Source organism: Oryctolagus cuniculus, chromosome 13 (genome assembly GCF_051225735.1).
Source record: "Oryctolagus cuniculus isolate XC-2025 breed Fujian yellow rabbit chromosome 13, ASM5122573v1, whole genome shotgun sequence".
Classification (NCBI taxonomy): domain Eukaryota; kingdom Metazoa; phylum Chordata; class Mammalia; order Lagomorpha; family Leporidae; genus Oryctolagus; species Oryctolagus cuniculus.
Window position 1 is genome coordinate 2,093,119 of NC_142879.1, and position 23,532 is coordinate 2,116,650.

The following is a 23,532-nucleotide window of genomic DNA, read 5'->3' on the forward strand; positions in this document are numbered from 1 at the left end:
GGATGGCGAGTGAGAGACAGACAGACAGACAGAGCACGGCCACCCACAGGCCCTCAGCCTCGTCTCCTCCTTCCCAGCGGCCTTCCCTTGCCCAGGGCGTGCTGGGTAACTCAGGACACCCAGGGCCAGGGGACTGAGCACCCTACAGGCGTTGCACCCGCACAACAGTCACGAGACTGGGCGCAGCACCAATCTACAGCGCTCTCTGACCACTCAGACGTGCCGGACACGGGGAACCTACAGCACTGATCGCTCAGACAGACGTGCCGGACACGGGGAATCTACAGCGCTGACCGCTCAGACAGACGTGCCGGACACGGGGAACCTACAGCACTGATCGCTCAGACAGACGTGCCGGACACAGGGAACCTACAGCGCTCTCTGACCGCTCAGACAGACGTGCCGGACACAGGGAACCTACAGCGCTGACCGCTCAGACAGACGTGCCGGACACGGGGAATCTACAGCGCTGACCGCTCAGACAGACGTGCCGGACACAGAGAACCTACAGCGCTCTCTGACGGCTCAGACAGACGTGCCGGACACGGGGAACCTACAGCGCTCTCTGACGGCTCAGACAGACGTGCCGGACACGGGGAACCTACAGCACTGACCGCTCAGACAGACGTGCCGGACGCGGTGCTGGCGGAACTCAAGGAGAACACTCCCGGGGTTACAGCGGCTTTCTTGAGGCGTCTCTGGTAGTTTTAGCAACTGGACAGAATCACGGCCAAAACCAAACATCACTTGTAAAAATGCCCTTCCAGAAACACCCTACCTCAGCAGAAAACCTTTTCCTGCTCTGATTTTGGGAAGCAAGTGTGTTGTGGAGTGCCCGTGTGCACAGCGAGCGCCGCGCCCCGCACCTGCGCCCAGCACCGGCGGCTCACCTCGGTCCCTGGCCTTGTCCGACAGCAGCACCTCCACCTCCTCGTACTCCCGCAGGGCGTCCAGGATGATGCTGCCCTCCTTGCTGAACAGGAACAGCATGGGGATGGTGATGTCGTCCGTGTCCTTCCCGTCGCCCGCCATCTGGAACAGGGGTGCGGTGTCGCTGCTGCTCCCCTCGTTGTCATCTAGACAGAGGGGCACGGCCGTTAGACCCTCCGTGCGCCGCTCTCACTGCTACGCATCGAAGACCGTGCAGACAACCTCGCTTTCGGTGCCTGCTAATTCTCCTAGAAATTCATTCTGAGGTAAGAAAAAGCTTGAGGCGCAAAGACGTTCACTTGACTGCTCTCACATCTGAACGGTGAACCTTACAGGTCTACTTGAACTCTAACAAACCACCCGAAGAAACACACAAGAAAAGAGAATGATGTAATAAGACGTGACAGAGGCAGAACACAAAATTCTACGACTATGACTAAAAAATTTCATATGCTTACGGAAAAGCCCGCAGTGGAGAAGTGCAAGGACCTGGACCACCGTGACAGAACACAGAAGTGGTCTTTGCTGATGTGCAGGACCTCTCCCGGGCTGAGGGGCCCTGCGGATTAGGGGTGCTCGGCTGGTGACATCTATGCAAACACTCCCCAACCTGAAACACTGCTCACGCTGAACATTCCGGATAAGAGACCCCCAGCTTATATCTGACTTTATCAAGCTGCAAACTGACAGTTCTTTTTAATGTAACTCTCACAAAGAACAATTATGACTACACTGCTTTTTCCTCCGTAAGCTGAGTGACACAGTCGTGTTATCTTACACTGTTAGACACTAGCAGCACCTGCTAAGCACTGTTGGACTGGAGACGCCAAGACGGCCACTGCGCTCTCACAAGCCAGTCTCCCTGCAGAAACTCCCCGGCGCTCTCCCAGCTCTGCTGTACGGTTTCGATACACTAGGACCTGCCTTCTGACCTGGCCAAGGATGGCCTCCCGACGCTCAGCCCCCCTGGGGCCCTGGACTGGGCACACTGACTGTTTAGAGGGCAGTGAGGCCACAGACTCGGCTGGAGGTGGGTGCTGAGCGGCCACTCTGGGTGGCTACAGGGTGCAGGCCGGTAAGAAGCAAGAGGAGGCAGAATGCAAGGAGAAAGCAGATGAGTGCCCAGGAGGACCAGAGACAGGCGTGGGTACCACAGCCGGGGCAAGACGCGTGCCCAGGAGGACCAGAGACAGGCGTGGGTACCACGGCCAGGCAAGACGAGTGCCCAGAGGACCAGAGACAGGCGTGGGTACCACGGCCAGGGCAAGATGAGTGCCCAGAGGACCAGAGACAGGCGTGGGTACCACGGCCGGGCAAGACGAGTGCCCAGGAGGACCAGAGACAGCGTGGGTACCACGGCCGGGGCAAACCATAGGTGTATTTCTTCATCTCCAAGTTCCATGAAAATAACCACCTGTACCAGCGAGCAGGCTCCCTCTCCCACGTCAGCTCACACATCAGTATCTCCTGCAACCAAATGATTTCTAAGACGATGTGTATTTCTTGCCCTTGAAATAATAATCTGAGTCCTAACTTAGTCATTGATATACAACTAAAACCAGGAAAAACAGAACTTCTCGTTGGAAACAACAAAACTCAGGAGACGGCAGTCACAATGCAAAAAGGTCTCTAACAATGAAATGTTCCGAGCTGGCACTGTGGCGCAGCAGGCTAAGCCACTTCCTACAGTGGTGCCGGTGTGAGTCCCGGCTGCTACACTTCCAATCCAGCTCCCTGCTAAGGTGCCTGGGAGGGCATTAGAAGATGTCCCAAGTGCTCAGGCCCCTGCACCCATGTGGGAGACTTGGAGGAAGCTCCTGGCTTTGGCCTGGCCCAGTATCAGCCGTTACGGCCTTTAAGGAGTGAACCAGCAAATGGAAGACCTCTCTCTCCCACCCCCTCATCTCTGTAACTCTTTCAAATAAATAAACCTTTGAAATGAAATGTTTAACACCATCTGTTATTTATTAATCCACGGAACCCAGCGCGGATTCTGCAACAGCTACTATAAGCCGGCCGACCGGACAACCCTGCATGTCGGAAACACCGTGAGAATGAGACGTCCCAGAACTGAGGAAAGCTGGACCGCCGCCGCCTCCCAAGCTGCTGAGACCTACACCCCACTCGCGGCGCACCTCTCGGTCCTCAGCGGCAATTCTTCCACGAACGCAGTCACGGTGTAGGCAACGACCAAGGAGCAGGAGGAGGGAGAGTCCAGTCTGGGTGCACACCCTGCCTGGGGCCCTGCGGCCTGCAGCACTCGCAGATAACCTGCAGATTAGCGTGGCCCTGCCCGGGGCAGCTCTGTCTGCAGTGCGCCAGGCGCCCATCTAAGTCACGGGCAGAACCTGTCCTGCACGTCCCCAGGACAGTCACTCATCAAACCCACAAAAGGAACTAAGTAAACGAATTTTCACAAGATAAATCCCATTATTTAATTTTAAATATTTTACTTACCCTGAACTCAGAAAGGAAGTCTATCCTAATTAGAAGAAAAGGAAACAAAGGAACCAGAAGCATTTCAGTCCTGCTGGAGAAGCCACAGAGAACAAGCAGGGCCAGCCCTCCAATGTCTGTGGGAGGCAGGAACCTGCTTCCTGGACACGCCGGGCGCAGCTTCCCCGGCAGTCACCGCCTGCCTGTTAGGACAGAAGCGGTTTTCTGTGGAAGTCAGGAAGCAAACTCCCGCGAGAGGAAATGCGTGGGCCAAGCGATCGCACGTGGGGCATCTGTGACCGTAGTTGGGAACAGCAACCTGGCGGCAGCGAGCACCGGGCCCCTGCGTGTGCCACCGTGCCGAGAACGGCCGCACACGCTGTCCACACCAAGGACGTGCAGTGCCATTCCACTGGAGCTCAGACACCCCACAGAACAGACGCCTGAAGCTGGGCCCGGGCTACGCGGTGGCGTGAGGCGGCAACGGGGCCTCTTGCCGTCAGGGCTCTGGGGCCTCCTGGGCGCATGTTCCCCAGGTCAACCCCACGGCCCCACACACCCGGTCCTGACATCCGTGTACAGAAACCCACGTCGATGGGGCTGGAGCTGTGGCGTAGCGGGTAAAGCTGCCGCCTGCGGCACCAGCTTCCCACACGGGCACCAGTTCCAGTCCCGGCTGCTCCACTTCCGATCCAGCTCTCTGCTATGGCCTGGGAAAGTAGCAGAACACGGCCCAAGTGCTTGGGCCCCTGCACCCACGTGGGAGACCCAGAAGAAGCTCCTGGCTCCTGGCTTTGGATTGACTCAGCTCCACCTGTTGCGGCCATTTGGGGAATGAACCAGTGGACGGAAGACCTCTCTCTCTCTCTCTGCCTTTCTGTCACTCTGCCTTTCAAATAAATAAATCTTTAAAAAAAATAAAAATAAAAAAGAAACCCACACTGAAGCCTTTGAGAAAGACATCAGACACAGAGAAATTATGAAGTCAACTAGATGACCAACCCCTTATGCTACACACATCAAGTATAAACAATGCAACAAATTCTCTGATAAGATTTTAGAAAATAAAAGGAAAAATGCTAAACTGGTCTCACCGCAGGCACCCCCGAGACACAGAGGACACTCACCAATCACGATGCCGCCGATGGCGCCCGCGTTCTGGATGTTGCGTGCCTTCTCCGCAAACATGCACTGTCCCCTTTGGATCAGCGCGATTTTCCCCATTACCGCCTCCGGGTTGGTGAGCTCGGAACACCCATTGTACGGCTTACTGCTTGCAACAAACCCTCTCGTCTGTCAGCAACAGAAGTAATGCAGAAAGTCTGTTATCCTCTTAGGTCATGGTCTTGACATTATACCCCACTGGTCTACAGCTCAACTTAGAACACAAGGAGCCAGCGCCACGGCGTAGCTGGTAACGCTGCCGCCTGTGACACTGCCTCTCAGGCGGGCACCGGTTCGAGGCCTGGCTGGTCCACTTCTGATCCAGCTCTCTGCTAATGCACCTGAGGAAGCAGAAGATGGCCCAAGTGCTTGGGCCCCTGCACCCACGTAGGAGACTCGGAAGAAGCACCCAGCTCTTGGCTTCAGCCTGGCCCAATCCTGAACATTGTAGCCACTGGGGAGTGAATAACTCTTTCAAATAAATAAATAAATCTTAAAAAAAAAAAAAAAAACAGCACACGAGCCCATTTTTCTACCAGTCCCAATAACACAGCATGAACTGCTTGGAACAGTCTGCACAACGCAGGCCAGTCAGCACGTGCAGAGCGCTCCTGCAGCTGGGGAACCTGGTCTTCACACTACCCTCACAGAAGAACACAGCTTTACTTCCACCTGACGTAGGGAGACGGAGGCCGGGGCTCGGTTGCTCAGGCTCCCTGTTACGAGGGTGAAGCTGCAGCCAGTCTGAAACCATCACTGGAACCTACAGCAGGCACCCAGTAACTGGCTGTCACGCGAACCAATCAACCTATAAAGCTACCGTCTTTCAGAACACACATTAGGAAACGTTCACAGTAGGAGAAACAGAGTGGAAAAACCACGGGCTTCTGATGGTCAGGACACTGGGCTCCGGCCGCCGCCCGCACTCGGCCAGGCACATGAACCTGCCAATGGCGGGGCTGTGCTGGCCACTGCTCCCGACGCCGCCACCGGGACCGACTCCCTTGGAGGCCTCCACAATGAGCTCACCTGAGCCTCTGAGTCCCGCTCCCCACAGCCATGTGGGCCACAGCGTGGGCTGGAAACCGTGCCAGGCTCCACACTGAGCTCAGTCACTTTTCTGTTCAAAGAAAGGATGTGGCTGTCGCTAGAGTCTCCCATCCACTTCTAGGTAAAGTCACTGAATCAGTGAAGAGACCTAGTGGACAGTCTGTAGACGTAAACTATGACCACAATGTCAAGATACGCTTCTGTTTCACTTAACTCCAGGAGACCAAATACTCAGGTCATTAACAATAAAACCAGAATACAGGAGATACCTCCCATACTGAAGGGACGTCTGCATTTTAAGTGTACACACCTCTTTATGTTTAGACAGATCCAGCCCAAACTGAGCGGGGCCCGCAGTCAACACCACCCTGCCAAAAAACGGGTGGGACACGATCTGCACCGCCCGCGGCGGCAGCTGCTGCTCCTTCTGCTGCTGGCTGGACAGCTCGATCATCTCCTGCATGAACCTCAGCCCGTCCTCGGCGTCCACAGAGCTGGCGGCCTGCAGAACAAGCGCACACACTTCACCTTCTCCCCCCGTCGGCACCTGCTGAACAAGCGCACACACTTCACCTTCTCCCCCGTCGGCACCTGCTGCTGCGACTCCCTAGGGCCCCTGTGGCTCTCTACTCTGAGACTCCTCCCAGTTCATGGTGCCACCAGATTTCGATCACCTTCCCTCTCCTTGAAGTACTACTTCCAGAAACTGCAGGTTCTGAAAGTTACGTGACCAGTTCTCTTTCACTGTCCACAGCAGTTCTGACGCACTGAGGACAGGATTTCGGCAAGTGTTCACTTGGCTCATTTCCACCAGCGGCTTCGCCTCTGAAGGCAGAAAGCTCACCACGTGGTTTCTCCTGAAACTGTGAGCTCACGGGGCCGGTGCTCTGCACAGCAGGTTAAGCAGCTGCCAGCAACACTGGCATCCCGTACAAACGCCAGTTCAAGACCGGCCCCTCCACCTCCCATCCAGCTCCCTGCTAACGCACCCTGGAAAGCAGCAGCAGACGGCCCCGCTGGAGTTAGGCCTCCTGGTTTTGGCCTGGCCCAGCCCCAGCCATTGTAGCCAATGGGAATGAGCTAGACAGAAGCTCGCTTGCTCTCTCTCTCCTCTCTACCTGCCTAGCACATAAATAGGTAGGTCTTTAAAAGAAGACCCCATGCTGAACAAGCAACGAGGTTCCTTTGGTTCAAAACCCATCTCCAGCACCTGCTCCATCCCAGCGCCTGCTGAGGCCTGGGGAGCCAGCCCTCCCTTGAAGCAGCTGCCTAGAGGACAGAGCCACTGACACTGACACTGACACAAGTTCTCAGGTGGGCAGCAGAAGGGGGGAGGGGAGGAGACCGCGTTCTGCCGCGTGGATGTGGGGAAGGCGACACCCGGGCCGAGAAAGCCCCAGACAGCAGAAAAGCAAAGCAGGTTCCTGACGCTTCCCACGCACAGGGCGGGAGCTGGGAGACAGAGTTTGTCCTGAAACGTCCAGCGTGGGGACACGGGGAAGGGCGGCGGGTTTACAGACATGGAGAACAAAACCGGAGATGGGCCGCGGTGGGCAGGGAGGGAGAGAAGGAGGGAGAGAGAGTTCAAGCGTGGACAGACAGACAGAGATGCAGACACGCTGACGAGCAGCTGAAGGGCGGGGGTCAGGGTTCCACTGATCTCTGAGAAGCCGTGTGTGCAAAGCCGACAGTGCGCTCGCGGGGGGGGGGGGGGGAAGCAGCAAGAAGAGCGCCACCCGGTGCTAACGCCTTTGCCCAGTGGTTCGCCAAAACAAGGAGCCCAGCAAGCAATCCATGAAGCAGCCGCAGAGCAGTGAGCAACTGTGCTACTGTGCTCGTCAAGGAGGCAGACGTCCCGAGGGCCCGTCAGCAGGCACAGAAGAGCCGTGTGTTGGGGCAGAGGTCACTGGGGGCCCAGGTGGCAGCCACCCCCACGCGGGGGTGAGGGTGAGTGTGAACAGAGGAAGAACATTCCTGAAAGCTGCATCTGAGATAGGGGCACCTGCACGCAGCTTCTCGAGCCCATGTATTAGCAAGGGTGAACCACTTAACCCTCAGTAATGAGACCTTCTCCACTTGAAAGTAAGTGAAGATGTCCCAGCGCACGCGCGACCCTCCCAGGCACGGGCTGAGGCATGCAGGCTCTGCCTTCTACGGAGGACAGAACACTTGGGGCTGCAGCTATTTGGAAACACAGAGATGTGGAACACGGAGATGTGGACATCAACACCAGCGATCAGAGTCCTGCACTGGCGACAGCATAAGGAACCCCCCGGCCTCTCCTCGGTTTAACGGATTCGCACTTAAACAGGCTGAATGAGAGCTTCCAAGACGCTTGCAGTCCTAGGACCCTGATCCTCTCACGGAAAGCCACACATTTAAAGTCTGGGACAAGCCAAATGCCAGCAGGCTAGGAACGCCGGGAGGGCAGGGGCGGGGGGGGGGGGGGGGGGCGGAATCAGACGCGCACTGCAATGGCTTACTTGGATCGCATGCTGGACCAACTGGACTCGCCCGTCTTTGAGGTGAATCAAACTCACCCCCATCTTCTTCAGGATCTCTAAGTGCTCAGGGTTAGTGGCCATGAAATCCCTGGCTCGCAGAGGGGGCTTAGCTCCACTCCTGAAGCTCTCCTCTCTGTGGAAGGAATCACAGGCAAGGCTTAGAGAGCCGCAAGTGAGAACCGGTGAGACGAGCCAGCTGCACATCCCGTCAGATCCGCGCAGAACTGCTCGTGTTAGACTCCGAGCTGGGGACCGCTCTCTCACTGTATCCAACTTAGGGGAACGGCGGGAAGCAAGCGCTACAAATGCAGGACTCCCATCACAGGGCGTCTGCGCCCACTCCCAGGACGGCACAGCGAAGGCAGCGTGTCCCGTCACAGGGCGCCTGCGCCCACTCCCAGGACGGCACAGCGAAGGCAGCGTGTCCCGTCACAGGGCGCCTGCGCCCACTCCCAGGACGGCACAGCGAAGGCAGCGTGTCCCGTCACAGGGCGTCTGTGCCCACTCCCAGGACAGCAATGCAGTCAACAGCACCCAGCTGAGGGGACTTCCTACTGCTCCCTTCCTCTAAAAACATTTTCTCCCAATATTTAAAAGCAAAACAATACCTGCATTGGTGATTCATGATGCTTACTTAGATTTTTTTTTCTTTTGCTTTCTTGCAATAGCCTTTGCAATGTAAATATTTGGAAGAAAATGAACTCTTTAAGCTGAAAAATGTTTTATTTAACAGCCAAGAATAAATTCTTGCACAAAGGATAAAACCAAATAAAGCAAACAACACCTTCATGCAGAGACACCACCGACATAAGGAAACCTTCAAACATGCACACGGGCAGAGAAACACTTTCCGAGAACGTCTGCACGGACGTGAGCTGCGGGAGGGCGTCTGCTGCAGAGGAAGCCCCTGCACCCGCCAGAGGCCCTGCGTCCAGGCCCCAGCTGCACCTCCAGGCAGCTTCCCTCTCACGTGCACTCTGGCAGGCGACGGCTCAAGAACCTGGGTCCCAGCCACCACGTGGGGGCCACGTGAGCTCCAGGCTCCTGGCTTCAGCCTGGCCCAGCCACGACTGTTCTGGGCAACTGGGGAGTGAACCAGTGGACGGAAGATCTCTCCATCTTTCTCTCTGCCTTGCATATAAATTAAAAGATGAAATAAAATTTGAAAAAATAAAATGGGCTGCCAGAAGTTAAAAACTTATATGCTCCCCCTTGACAATTACTGAATTCATTAAACAAAGAAAATTTCCGTGATAATACTGACATGATAGCAAAGTAGGGTTTGCATCTAACTTTCCTGAGAATTTTTATCAGTGATAAGCACAGGCCTCAATGTCTCTGGGTTAAGTGGACGTCTTGGCTGTCACACGCGCTTCCCGTTCTGCCATTACTAAGAACCGGCGCTGAGAGTGACAAACAGAAAACAGTGACGCATCTTACACTCTGATGATGCCTCTGGGGCAGCTCTTGTCCACCACGTTTTTCAAGGGCTCACGAATGCTCTGAGCATACAGCGGGTCATTAGGAAAGAGAAGCTGAGCATTGGGACAAGTCCAGTCGAAGTTACTGTCGTCCAGCTCGGTGTACTCCGAGGTCTGAAACACACGAGAACGCCATGTAAATCAAGGGCCTCCTTCACCGGACGGTACTGCTCGGAGGAAACAGGACGCACGCAGAACGCGACAGGAGAAAAAGGAGACGCCGCCTGAGCCCTCTCCTGCTTGCACGCCCTGACGCGCAGGCGCGATGGCTCCTCTCGGGGAGGCTCACACACTGAAGCGCAGGCGCGATGGCCCCTCTCGGGGAGGCGCACACCCTGACGCGCAGGCGCGGATGGCCCCTCTCGGGGAGACTCACACCCTGAAGCGCAGGCGCAGATGGCCCCTCTCGGGGAGGCTCACACACTGAAGCGCAGGCGCGGATGGCCCCTCTCGGGGAGACTCACACCCTGAAGCGCAGGCGCGGATGGCCCCTCTCGGGGAGACTCACACCCTGACGCGCAGGCGCGGATGGCCCCTCTCGGGGAGACTCACACCCTGACGCGCAGGCGCGGATGGCCCCTCTCGGGGAGGCTCACACCCTGAAGCGCAGGCGCGACGGCCCCCACCCTGAAGCGCAGGCGCGGATGGCCCCTCTCGGGGAGACTCACACCCTGAAGCGCAGGCGCGACGGCCCCCACCCTGAAGCAGCGCAGGCGCGATGGCCCCTCTCGGGGAGGCTCACACCCTGAAGCGCAGGCGCGGATGGCCCCTCTCGGGGAGGCTCACACCCTGACGCGCAGGCGCGACGGCCCCTCACGGGGAGGCTCACACCCTGACGCGCAGGCGCGACGGCCCCTCTCGGGGAGGCTCACACCCTGAAGCGCAGGCGCGGATGGCCCCTCTCGGGGAGGCTCACACCCTGAAGCGCAGGCGCTGATGGCTCCTCTCGGGGAGACTCACACACACACAGAGAAGGGAGACGCACAGGTCGCTCCACACAAACCTCACCCCGTTCTTCCTGGAGGCGCTCCGGTTCGTCGTCGAGAGCCAGAGGGGCAGCAGATGGGCCTCTGTGGTGAAGATGTAGTCCTCTATGTCAAAGATGATGTCCTCCTTCTCAGCAAACAGCAGGTAAAGATACTTAAACATTTCAGCCAAGAAGAAAGAGTCCATTCTAAAACAGAGAGTCACACGTAACCGGGAGAACATTCACATATTTAAATGCAGGGGCCGGGACCAGCACTGTGGGGCAGAGGGTTAAAGCCCCGGCCTAAAGCACCGGCATCCCATATGGGCGCCGGTTCTAGTCCCAGCTGCTCCTCTTCCAACCCATCTCTCTGCTAAGCTGGGAAAGCAGCAGAAGATGGCCCAAGTCCTTGGGCCCCTGCACCCGCGTGGGAGACCCGGAAGAAGCTCCTGGATCCTGGCTTCAGATCAGCGCAGCTCAAGCCGTTGCAGCCAACTGTGGAGTGAACCAGGGGATGGAAGACCTTTCTCTCTGTCTCTACCTCTCCTGCAATTACACTCCAAGGAGACAGAAAAGTCGGCCTCCCAGGAGGCGGGAACCAGGGTGGACTTTCTAGTGACACCCTCTAAGAACCTGCAGCTACTAGCAACAGAACTCATACAGGTTTTCATGGAGCTAAGTGATAAACAAGAAGGTTTTAAAGGTATAGGAAATCATTTATAAAAAGTGACACAAAAAAAGTACAACACAAAGTCACACGGCCCACAGTGACCGCCTCACCAGCAGTTACCAGTCTGCCAAGAAGAGACCGGGCAGAAGCGGGGCGAGAGCACCCGTGCCTTTACAAACGGCTTCATGCTCAAACCTGTGCGTGGCATTCGCACACTGAAAGTGGCAATGGAGCCACAGCGACGTCAACCTTAGTCGGCCCCAGTCAACCCCGCTGCCGCCCAGCACCCAGCCTCCACGGGTCCACACCTCTGGCCTCGCACAAGTCCTGGCACGCGGCAGGCACTCAATAAACATTCTTACCAAGAAGGAGCTGAGAAGCAAGGAACACAGCCCCAGAAGACCCCCAGAGACCAGCTCGGGGACCAGGGGACGCTACTGCACACAGGCATTTAGCACAGCAGCCGGCCCTCGCGTGGAGTCAGAACAGCTCTCGCTTCTCCTACACAGAAATGACTTTTCATTTTGGAACAAAAACTCACCTGTAATGTTCCAAAATATTTTTGGCCTTTTTAGATGTCAGCCTTTTTAGAGATAAAAACCTCCTCCTGTTAGCCTGCGATACCCTTATCATCACTTCACCTCATCCAGGGGTCCAAGGGGCATTCTGGGAGCAAATGCTATCTTGAGAACTGGGGACTGGAGGGCGAGGTCCTGGTATGTGGCAAATTCTAGAACTGATACAAAGTAAGACTGCACAGGGTTCACTCCCGACTGCGCGCAGCACAGCGGAGGGGCAGAGGTCGACATCTGCACCACACACTGCTGTGTGGCTGGAGTCCCAGTGGCTCCACACCTCTGTGCCTGGGAACCTTCAGATGACGGCTCAGGTATTTGGGTCCCCGCCACGCCAGCCGGTGGGAGACCCAGGTCTGGTTTCTGGCTAGCCCATCCCTGGCTGCTGCTGCGGCCACTTGGGGAGAGATGTGGATGCAGTGTACCTCCGTGGCCGCACTATCACCTGCCTTTCAAGTCTTTATAAAAATGAATTGGTAAGACTAGTAAGCGGAGCATTTTATCATGTGGTCTAATCTGTACTTCAAACCATGAACTCACACACATGAAAACACAGGCTTTGGCGCGAAGCTCCGGAAGGCGCTAATTGCTAACAGTGAGGAAGCCAGGCGGGTGGAGGGCATCCCAGACGGCTCCAGGTGTTCAGAGCCATTCATCAGGGCAAGGAGGCCTTACAGATGTACGCATTTCTAAAACTGTGTGTGTGGGCAGGGCTGACGCCACGGAGCCACAGGCAGGCAGCTCCAGGGGCAGCGGGAGCAGCAGAGGCCAAGAGCCTGCACCTGGACGCTCTCTGCCCGCCACGGAACGGGCTGTGGGCCTATCAGCATTCTTCCTAACCATCTGGATGCCAGACATGTTGAGGTGTGTTTGCCAACAGAGTAGATGACTGCCTAATCCATCTCTCAATCTAAGAACAGACAAAAGCCAACACAATGAAATTTTGCCAGAATCAGTACAAGGCTCTAAGTTTACAGGTAAAAAGCCGCTCTCAGGAGAATGGAGCCAGCTGCGGAGGCTAGGGGGCACGGCACGACAACAGCTCCCTGCCGGCTGAGCAGACAAAGCTGTAGAAACCTACAACCCAGCTGACGGACAGGGGCACGAGGCCCAGTGCCCCGCCTCCTGCGGGCCCACAGGCAGCTCAGTCTCAGGACTGCGAGCCTGGAGGCGGGGCCCTGGGGGATGGACGGCGTACACCTGTGGAAATCTGCAGGTCCCCCACCCCCACCCCCATGGGCACCTGCACCTGGGTCAGAGCATCTGGATCCTGGACACAAGTGGAACAGGAGAAGACAGCAGAGGGAAGGCACAAGGACTACTCAGAGGGAGGGGACACCGAGTTCAGAGCAATGCTGCCCTCCAATGCACGCCAAGGTGGGAACCACGGGCAGTATGCAGTGAGGCTCAGGTGGGAACCACGGGCAGTGTGCAGTGAGGCACAGGTGGGAACCACAGGCAGTGTGCAGGGAGGCCCAGGTGGGAACCACGGGCAGTGTGCAGGGAGGCCCAGGTGGGAACCACGGGCAGTGTGCAGTGAGGCTCAGGTGGGAACCACGGGCAGTGTGCAGTGAGGCTCAGGTGGGAACCACGGGCAGAGAGGCTCAGGTGGGAACCACGGGCAGTGTGCAGGGAGGCTCAGGTGGGAACCACGGGCAGTGTGCAGTGAGGCCCAGGTGGGAACCACGGGCAGTGTGCAGGGAGGCCCAGGTGGGAACCACGGGCAGTGGGCAGGGAGGCTCAGGTGGGAACCACGGGCAGTGTGCAGTGAGGCTCAGGTGGGAACCACGGGCAGGGAGGCCCAGGTGGGAACCACGGGCAGTGTGCAGGGAGGCCCAGGTGGGAACCACGGGCAGTGTGCAGGGAGGCCCAGGTGGGAACCACGGGCAGTGTGCAGGGAGGCCCAGGTGGGAACCACGGGCAGTGTGCAGGGAGGCCCAGGTGGGAACCACGGGCAGTGTGCAGGGAGGCCCAGGTGGGAACCACGGGCAGTGTGCAGGGAGGCCCAGGTGGGAACCACGGGCAGTGTGCAGGGAGGCCCAGGTGGGAACCACGGGCAGTGTGCAGGGAGGCCCAGGTGGGAACCACGGGCAGTGAGGCTCAGGTGGGAACCACGGGCAGTGTGCAGGGAGGCCCAGGTGGGAACCACGGGCAGTGTGCAGGGAGGCCCAGGTGGGAACCACGGGCAGTGTGCAGGGAGGCCCAGGTGGGAACCACGGGCAGTGTGCAGGGAGGCCCAGGTGGGAACCACGGGCAGTGTGCAGGGAGGCTCAGGTGGGAACCACGGGCAGTGTGCAGTGAGGCCCAGGTGGGAACCACGGGCAGTGTGCAGTGAGGCTCAGGTGGGTACCACGGGCAGTGTGCAGGGAGGCCCAGGTGGGAACCACGGGCAGTGTGCAGTGAGGCCCAGGTGGGAACCACGGGCAGTGTGCAGGGAGGCCCAGGTGGGAACCACGGGCAGTGTGCAGGGAGGCCCAGGTGGGAACCACGGGCAGTGTGCAGGGAGGCTCAGGTGGGAACCACGGGCAGTGCTCAGAAGAGGCGGCACGCAGGGTGCTGCTTTCATTTCCCACCTTGGTCCGCACCCCTGCTCCCAGAAACCCAACCCCCTTGTCAGCTGTGGTCAGCTGTGGTCTGGAAGGCACCCCAAGTCTAATCAACTCTCAGCCAATGCTCTGCGCAGCGGCGAAGGGCCCCCTGTGAGCAGGCCACGCGTGCCACTCCTCACACCCACAGTCCCCTTGCCTGCAACTCCTCGCCGTGCTCCAGGCCCTGCAGGGGCTTCCCACTGATGCCCACATCCCACCCGCCCTTCACGTCCCTTTAACAGGGGTCACAGCCGACAGGGCATCACGGTCTGTTTATCTGCCTGTCCTCCGTGCTCGATGACAGAAAGGACACGTCTTCATATATTCAATCCTCAAAAACCAGCACAACTGCAGCTCACAGAGAACTCAAATTTTATGGAACAAACATTTGCTCGCCAAACGCACAGGCGAGTCTGAGTGCCTATTAGAGATGTGACAACCAGAGTTAACCAGGATGTTAGTAAATATCACATTTAGCAAAGCAAGCTTCGTTCAGCTGGAGTACGTCTTGCAATTCACATCTAACCAGGAACCAAAACAGAAACCAGCCCTGGTCTCCCCGACCCCTGCCCATGGGTGGCAGAGTGAGGGTGCGCCGTGGGGCGGTACTGCGCCCACGCCCGAGCGATCTCAGCGCACCGCCGGCCTCACCCCGGCCTCCAGCGTCTCACCTGATACAAACGCTTCTCACACTGAGGGGCTGATATCCCACAATCGGCGACTTAGACATCAGCTGAGCACCTCCTGTATGTCAGGCACCATGACACAAATGCACGGAGAAGGAAGTTTGAAAACACAAACACGGGGGCGGAAGGCTTGTGTCTGTCTGTCTGCTGTGCTGTCCGCGGTGGTGGCGCCGAGGGGAGGGTGTGCACGGTTACCTGTCCTCGTGACTTCCAGTGCGCACGTCCTTCATGGCCGCGAATCCGCAAGGCACTCTAGCGTACTTGTTTAAATTTTCAATAAGTGTCTTCCCTACTTCCAGGTAGTAAGGGTCTCCCGTAGCCTATTAAAAAGGAGAGAGATGTATACTACCCAGTCCCACACACCCATGCATTTATCAAGTACTCACTGAGAACCCACTAGGGGCCAGGCCTGCAGTGAACACACAACTGAACGGCCGCCCACTGTGATCCCTCCCAGCCTGCAGGCTGGCGTCTGCCTGCTGTCCAGGTCCCGAGGCCAGAGACATGCTTCAGAAAGCAGCCCTAGAGCACATATGTTTACATATTTTGAAAAGGAATAGAATTTTCGTGTCAATACTTGTAGCTTTCAATCATTCACCTTGGGACTAGGAGAGCAGCAACCACACCAGACCCAGCACGGTCACCTGACGCGAGGGAGCAGCCCCAGTGGGGGCCACCACACCAGCCCCAGCACGGTCACCCTGACGCGAGGGAGCAGCCCCAGTGGGGCCACCACACCAGCCCAGCACAGTAACCCTGACGCGAGGGAGCAGCCCCAGTGGGGGCCACCACAGCAGACCAGCACGGTCACCTGATGCGAGGGAGCAGCCCCAGTGGGGCCACCACACCAGCCCCAGCACGGTCACCCTGACGCGAGGGAGCAGCCCCCAGTGGGGGCCACACCAGCCCCAGCACGGTCACCTGACGCGAGGGAGCAGCCCCAGCGGGGCCACCACACCAGCCCCAGCACAGTAACCCTGACGCGAGGGAGCAGCCCCAGTGGGGCCACCACACCAGCCCAGCACAGTAACCCTGACGCGAGGGAGCAGCCCCAGTGGGGCCACCACACCAGCCCCAGCACGGTCACCCTGACGCGAGGGAGCAGCCCCAGTGGGCCACCACACCAGCCCCAGCACGGTCACCTGACGCGAGGGAGCAGCCCCAGTGGGCCACCACACCAGCCCAGCACAGTAACCCTGACGCGAGGGAGCAGCCCCAGTGGGCCAGGGCCTTACTTTGTATAAGAAGTAGGTGCTCTCTGCGAATTCTGGCCGCAGAGGATGCTGAGCCCAGTGCACCCGGAAATCTGTCGTGAACGCCTGAACAAAAGCAAAACACAGATACGTAAGAGGGATAAAAAAGGTTTCTAGATGGAGTACATAATCAATCATAAATGGGTAATTAAGAACTAGTGATGTTTTTATCTGTAAAACACCCATTTTCACCACAAAAATCATAATTTACTTTTGCAACAGCTTCTATTTGTACCAGGTAAGTGGATTCGTTTTTAAATACCCACTCGGGCTATCAAAAAACTCAGTAATGAAGGAATGAAACTGAGCGGTGCCCCCTGGGGTCCTGGCGGCCTACTGGCCTTGTCCTGTCTTCTTCCCTCTGATGTCCTTCATAATCCCTGCATGTGACTTTGCTGCATCTCACAGTCTTTCACAAATTTTTAAATGACAAATTAAAACTACATACATTTAAGCTATAAATGGTATTCTGACATACATGTACGCTGTGGAATGGCTAAGCCAATCTAACTAACGTAAGCACTGCCACACATCCTAGAAATCTCTCTCTGCAATTTTCAAGCACGTCCAAGGATACTTCAGAAAGTTCATGGAAAAATGGAATTAAAAGGTAAGTCTGAATCCATGAGCACTGTTCTCGTGGCATGCATTCTGCATGAACTTGTGTTCCCATTTTAGGATTATTTTAGCAAAAGTTTTCTTTTACAACAACTTCAACTCATTTGTGGAATGAGACTGAAAATTACAATAAGTATAATCAGTTGAAATTCAGGCAACAACAGGGCTAACTGGTCTTTAGAAAAAAAAAGATAAAAATTAAAGCGAACAAAGACTTATGGACTCCAAACACAATCCTCCCTTGCGCCAGCTGTAGAGTTGAAAGCTCAGCTTCCCCTACACGGGGTCACCTTCCGCAATGCTCGACCCTAAGCAGTGGAGGGTGCTGAGCTGCCTCAGGGGGCAGCACTGCACCACGCACACCCTGCGAGAACCAGGGGGGATACCCCTCAGATTTCCGGGAGTGGGTGACCAGCAAGTTTACGTACAGCACGTCGTTTTCACCCACCACGCCTCAGGGAATGAGCAGCGACAAGCTCGCCCTTGCTGACAGGCACGCGCCAAGAGAGGCCGGGATGGGTGAGGAGTGAGGCGCGCTAGGCCGCCATCTTTCTTCCGTGAAATTAGTATCAACATTATCCCAAATTAGACTTCTTTTGATATGTGAAGAAAAGGAAAAACACGCACAACAGTGTCTAAGCTAAAGAGAAGTTAAACCGTTTAACCAGGAAAAAGACGACAGCGCCCACTCCCGAAGGCCCGGCTCCCCGCCCTGAATCGGCACTGGCTTACCTCCGGCAGGAAGTTGTGCTTCTTAATCACCTGGTACAGCATCTCATGCGTCTCGATGGCAGGTCTGATGTCCCCCTTTAGAACCTGGAAGTCAGCAGGAGCACTAGTACCTGGGAGGCAGGAGCTGCTCTATCTACAACCACGGCGCGCACAGAGCGGCCACGAGCGTGAGCACCCCTCGGCCGTGACCCGCCCTCAGCCCCCGCGGACGACACACACCCACGACAGTACCCGCGATGCTGAGCAGAGCTCGTCCCACCTGCAAACCCGGGAAGAAGGCCAGCAGGGCGTCCATCCAGGTGCGCGCGTTCAGCATGGGCTTGTGGATGTGCACGTCCAGGAGGAGCGGCGGCTGACTGATGTACCTCATGATGGCGTCGTAGTGCTGGGAGGACACGCATCGTGTCACACGGGGGCAGAACATGCACCCAACAGCACCCAGAGCTGCAACGCAGCCCGCCCACCGCCCACCAGCCAACTACGTGAACACTCCAGGTATTTCAGACGGCATCTTCCTAGGACGTGCATACGCCCCATGTCCTTTAACTCACGCAGAACATGGACTTCTATGCTGGGGTGCGTGGAGGGAGCGTGGGTCCAGCGTGGGCCTGGGGCTGAGCCTAGGCCCTCAGCTTTCAGCCACAGCTTCCTCGGCCAGAGCTCCTGCAGGTTTGATCCCTTCGCAGCTGGGATACGCGCTGGGCCTCGCTGTGACCTGCATGGAGGGATCTGCCCACTGCCCACCCTGCAGCCTGTGCTGTCTGCTTCTAACGCTCCAGAAACTCCGTCACCTTCTCCCAGCTACTTCTCAGCTTTGACAACAGGTTGTATTAATGCACCCACAAAAGTACTACCTGCCCCCATTCCCCTCCAGAAAATCTTACGATATCCTAGTAAGTACTGTGCGTGATAGTTTTAAAGTATTCAACTGATGACTCATCAGGACTTTTAGTGACTTTTTGGTGTGTTTTTTGCTGATTCGTTATTTAACTGCTGTAACGGAGCACCTGCCACTGTAAGGCACTGTTCTGAACCACTTCATACTCAGAACCTGATCTAACCCTCCCAAGGACCCTACACAGAGGCCCAGTGCCGCATCCCACACACGCGAAATGGGGCGAATAGGGTTGGTTACTTGCCCAGAGTCACGGAACCAGCAGGTGGTCCCACCAGGGTTTACCCCCTGATTTTAGCCACCAGACCGCACGTCTCACACAGGAACGCGGGTGAACCGGTGGGTGGGCGAAGAAGTGGTAAATTATTTTTAGAAGAGTGACACAGCTGATGGGTCTGCTTTATTGGCTTGTTTGTTCTGATGACAAAGGCAACTCAACGAGTTCAACAAGCCTCTCCAAAAACCTGCCGATGGGTCTGATCGGAGCCCTCTCCTGAAATGCACACTCACTGTCTCTCCCAGGCTCCCAGTGAGCACACAAGGTGAGACGCAGGACGAGGCCAAACTCCCGAGACTCCAAACGGAATTGGAATTGCAAGGAGAAAGCCAGCTGTAAGTGATCCCAACAACGCTGTTCTTTGCACAGATTAGCACAACTCTATAGACCATTTATTGGCAGATCTGGAAAATTTTTGATACAAGACGAAAGCAGAACTACTTTGTAAGCTAGTTTTTTTAATGTATGTGGTTTTCAACATGTTTACATCCATTACCATGAGGGAATACTGCTCCTTAAAAAGCTACAGTTAAAAACAAACTTTTTGGACTTTAACCCAAATAACTGGGTATCTATCAAAATCCGGACTCAGATGAGACTGGCCGCACAACACAGGACCGACTTACCGTGTTAAATCTTTCCAGAAAGCTGTCATCTCCCAGCAAGACATAGGCTTTCAGCAAGTACTCGTAATACGAATCGATCCCTGCTCCCACGCCGCTGTCTGCAAACCAGGCACAGGAGACCCGCGTGAGTCACGACTCCAGAGCCCTTCCCGGAGCGCAAGCAGGCACCGCCCAGGAAGGACGCCACACCACCCCGGGTGTGCAGGTACTGGTGCTGGCCATGCATTGCTTAAAAAACGTTACTTTGCTAACTTGGTTACAGAGTAGTGTTCAGAAGCTGTGGACACTTTTTTTTAGAATTTTTAAAGTCCTTCAAAGAGCATCTGACCCCCACCAGCAAGAGCCCGCACTCCAGGCCTGTCGGGCAGGAAACAGGACACTGCTGTGTGCAGGCGCCACCCTGGCTGCTTGCTTCTTCCTTCAAGACCAGAGCACCAACAGGAAACAGCGAGAATCCCGGGAGAGGCGGGGACAGCTCGGGCAGGGCAGAAGGCAGCCCGCGCAGCCGTGGAGGGCAGCAGCAGACGGACAGCTGCGGCTCTGCCTGGACACACGGTCTGCTCCCCCGTCCTCAGGAGTGCCGTCTGGGCAGCAGAGTCCGTGTAAGGAACTAGCAGCTCAGGTCTGGTGAGCTGCAGTCACAACTGTAACCACGGGAGCGGGCTGTGGCACGGCGGGTTAAGCCGCCACCTGCAACGCCGGCATCCCACGTGGGAGGCGGTGAGTCCAGCTGCTCCACGCTGATCCGGCTCCCTACTGGCATGCTGGGAAAGCAGTGGAACCGCGGTCCATGTGCTTGGGCCCTGCACCCATATGGGAGACCTGGACGAAGCGCCTGGCTCCCAGCTTCAGCCTGGCTCAGCCCAGCCATCTGGAGATTGAAACGGCAGATGGAAGATCTCTCTCTCTGTAACTCGCCTTTCAAATAAGTAACTCTTAAAAAAAATTACAGTCGAGGCTGGTGCTGCAGCATGGCAGGTAGAGTCGCCACTTGCAGTGCCAGCATCCCATATAAGTGCTGGTTCAAGTCCCGGCTGCTCCACTTCTATCAGGCCTCTGCTGTGGCCTGGGAAAGCAGTGGAGGATGGCCCAAGTCCTTGGGCCCCTGCACCCATGTGGAAGACCTGGAAGAAGCTCCTGGCTCCTGGCTTCAGATCAAACCAGCTCTGGCTGTTGTGGTCATCTGGGGAGTGAACCAGTGGATCAAAGACCTCTCTCTCTCTCTCTCTCTTTTTTTTTATATATATATATAACCCTATATATATATATAACCCTATATATATATAGGGTTATATATATATATATATATATATATATATAGGGTTATATATATATATATATATATATCTCAGCCATTCAAATAAATTTTTTAAAAGATTTTTATTTATTTATTTGACAGGTAGAGTTACAGACAGTGAGAAAGAGAGACAGAGAGAAAGGTCTTCCTTCCGTTGGTTGACTCCCTAGATGGCCACTACGGCCAGAGCTATGCCAATCCGAAGCCAGGAGCCAGGAGCCTCTTCCTGGTCTCCCATGCGGGTGCAGGAGCCCAAGCACTTGGGCCATCCTCCATTGCCCTCCTGGGCCACATTAGAGAGCTGGACTGGAAGAGGAGCAACCGGGACTAGAACCCGGCACCCATATGGGATGCCAGCACCAGAGGTGGAGGATTAACCTAGTGCGCCACCGCGCCGGCCCCTAAATGAAATTTTAAAAAATGCTGTAATTATCATCCTGGAAACCCCATGCCCAGGGCACGCCCACAACCAAGTCAGTCACACTCTAAGGTCCAGGCGTGAACGTTTTGTAAAAACCTCCTCCACCGCAGCCCTGAGATCACTGGGGCTGAGAGGGGCAGGATCTAACTGTCCCCCAAGGCAGGCGGCACAGGAGCATGGAACCACCAGACCAAAACAAGACACTGAAGAGGCACGACTTCTCAGACCGTCAGCAGTGCACTGGATACCTTCTCCTGAAGAAGAGAAAATACTCAAACAGGCACACCAGACTCTACCGTCAGCCTAAAACACACACTGTAGACCTAAGACACGAGCAATACAAAACGAGAAGAAAAACTCGTTAGAAATCCAACAGAAACAGACCACTCGACAGGATACAGCAGAAGAATACACCTGAGGAACAAATCAGCAAACAGGAAGCCCACGTGTACTCATCCCCTAAAAGGGAAAGAGACGGTGTCCACTGATGGCCAGTGCTGGGCAGGCCGAAGTCAGGAAGCTGGATCAGAAGTGGAGCAGTCAGGATACCAACTGGCACCCCATGCGGGATGCTGGCATCGTAGGTAGCGGCTAGGGTACCCCTGTGACACCTGCAAGCGGAATCACAGTCCGGGTTCAAGGACCGGCCCCTCTCCATGCCAGCTTCCAGCTAACGCACACCCTGGGGGCAGCAGATGCCGGCTCAAGTCCTGGGGTCCCTCATGCGTACATGTGGGAGAGTGGTTTGAGTTTCAGGCTCCTGGCTTTGGCCTGACCCAGCTCTGGCTATTGCAGGCACTTGAGGAATGAACCAGCAGATGAAGACCTGTCTGTCTGACTCTCTGCCTTTCAAATAAAAGTGAAAACAGAACCAGGGAGGGTGTCTGGCATAGTGATTACTATGCCACTTCGGATGTCCACACCCAGAAGTGGAGTGCCTGGACCTGAGTCTGGCCCCTCCCGACTGCAGCATCCTGGATGTACACTCCACGAGGCAGCAGGTAGACGGCCCAAGACGTGGACCCCGCCTCCCAGGAGTTCCTCCAGGCTGTGGGCTGGCTCAGGAGTGGCCACTGCGGGCACTTGGGGCGTGAACCAGAGATGAGAATTCTGTGTCTCTCAAATAAAATAAAAACACAACAATTTATAGCAGACAGGAAAGGCAAAATATACTGAAATACAATAGCGATTAAAACTGTTTTAAGGGGTGGTGTCGTGGAGTAGCAGGTAAAGCCGCGGCCTGCAATGCCAGCATCCCACATGGCGTGCCAGTTCGTGTCCTGACTGTTCCACTTCTGATCCAGCTCAAGGAGCCCAGGATGCAGAACGCACCATTCATAAAAGAGGACACACATGGCAGTGATGGGAGGAAGCGCTCGGCAGCACCGTCACAGGGCACAGCAGACGATGTCTGTGCACCCACCCGCGGGCAACGACTTCCGGTCCCATGGACGGAATAGCGGACAGGAAGGCGACAGCCCGGAGCTCATCCACACTGCTGGGAACACCCGGGGCTGTGACACAGCTTTGGAAAACCACTTCACACTGTCTCCTGAAGCTGAACATGGACTTAGCCAGGCCCAACTTCCCTCCTGGGTACAGAGAGGCTGTGACCCAGGCACGGCAGGAGCAGCCCACAGACGCTCCCAGCACTGCTGTTTGCAACACTAAACCTTGTGCACATCTGCCCAGGACTGGGGTTATCACCTCATAAGGCACCACACAGCAGTCAGGAGAGGGCGAATCACAACGGGATGCAACATGTGTATGAGCCTTACCAATCTAACACCGAGGGAGAAAGTCAAAAAAGAGCATGTGTGCATGACATGCTACCCTTTACCAAAGGCTCAAACAAAACAAACTTCTTAGGAATGCATACAGATACAGGTAAACTTTCAAAAAAGGACTGGGGTGACCTTGTGTGTACCAGGTAAAGCCACCGCCTGCAATACTCGCACCCCGTATCGGGGTGGTTGGAGTCCCGGCTGCTCTACTTCCAACCAGCTCCCTGCCGATGCACCTGGAAAAGCAGCGGAAGGTGGCCCAAGTCCCTGGGCCCCTGCACCCACAGGTGAGACCTGAAAGAAGCGCCTCGCTCCAACATTTTTTTTTTAAAGATTTATTTATTTGTTTGAAAGGCAGAATTTGGAGAGACAGAGAGAGGGAGAGAGAGATCTTCCATCTGCTGGTTCACTCCCCAAATAGCTACAACAGCCAGGGCTGGGCCAGGATGAAGCTCCTGGTCTCCCATGTGGGAGATACAGAAAGTCACAGAGCGATCCAGGCAAGAAAGACTCCACCTAGGGGGAGGCGGCGGGTGTGGAATCACCGGGTGGGGGTCAGGGTCAGGGTCAGGGAGAGA

At 56.1% G+C, this 23,532-nt stretch overlaps 1 protein-coding gene across 3 annotated transcripts in view; it reads right to left on the reverse strand.

The window, feature by feature from the left end:
* Positions 1-23,532, reverse strand: part of EDEM3 (ER degradation enhancing alpha-mannosidase like protein 3) — a 74,360-nt gene that overhangs the window by 11,122 nt on the left and 39,706 nt on the right. Inside the window, exons 9-19 of one of the 3 annotated variants that reach the window (XM_051821021.3) lie at positions 19,453-19,550; positions 17,914-18,039; positions 17,655-17,738; positions 16,287-16,370; positions 15,247-15,371; positions 10,574-10,739; positions 9,525-9,679; positions 8,121-8,217; positions 5,891-6,082; positions 4,494-4,659; positions 891-1,076 (exon numbers count right to left, since the gene is read on the reverse strand). In XM_051821021.3, the coding sequence (XP_051676981.1) occupies positions 891-1,076; positions 4,494-4,659; positions 5,891-6,082; positions 8,121-8,217; positions 9,525-9,679; positions 10,574-10,739; positions 15,247-15,371; positions 16,287-16,370; positions 17,655-17,738; positions 17,914-18,039; positions 19,453-19,550 (1,479 nt within the window). Of the gene's footprint in view, positions 1-890; positions 1,077-4,493; positions 4,660-5,890; positions 6,083-8,063; positions 8,218-9,524; positions 9,680-10,573; positions 10,740-15,246; positions 15,372-16,286; positions 16,371-17,654; positions 17,739-17,913; positions 18,040-19,452; positions 19,551-23,532 lie in introns of all 3 variants that reach the window. The other 2 variants (XM_051821019.3, XM_070055039.2) reach the window with 2 other exon arrangements.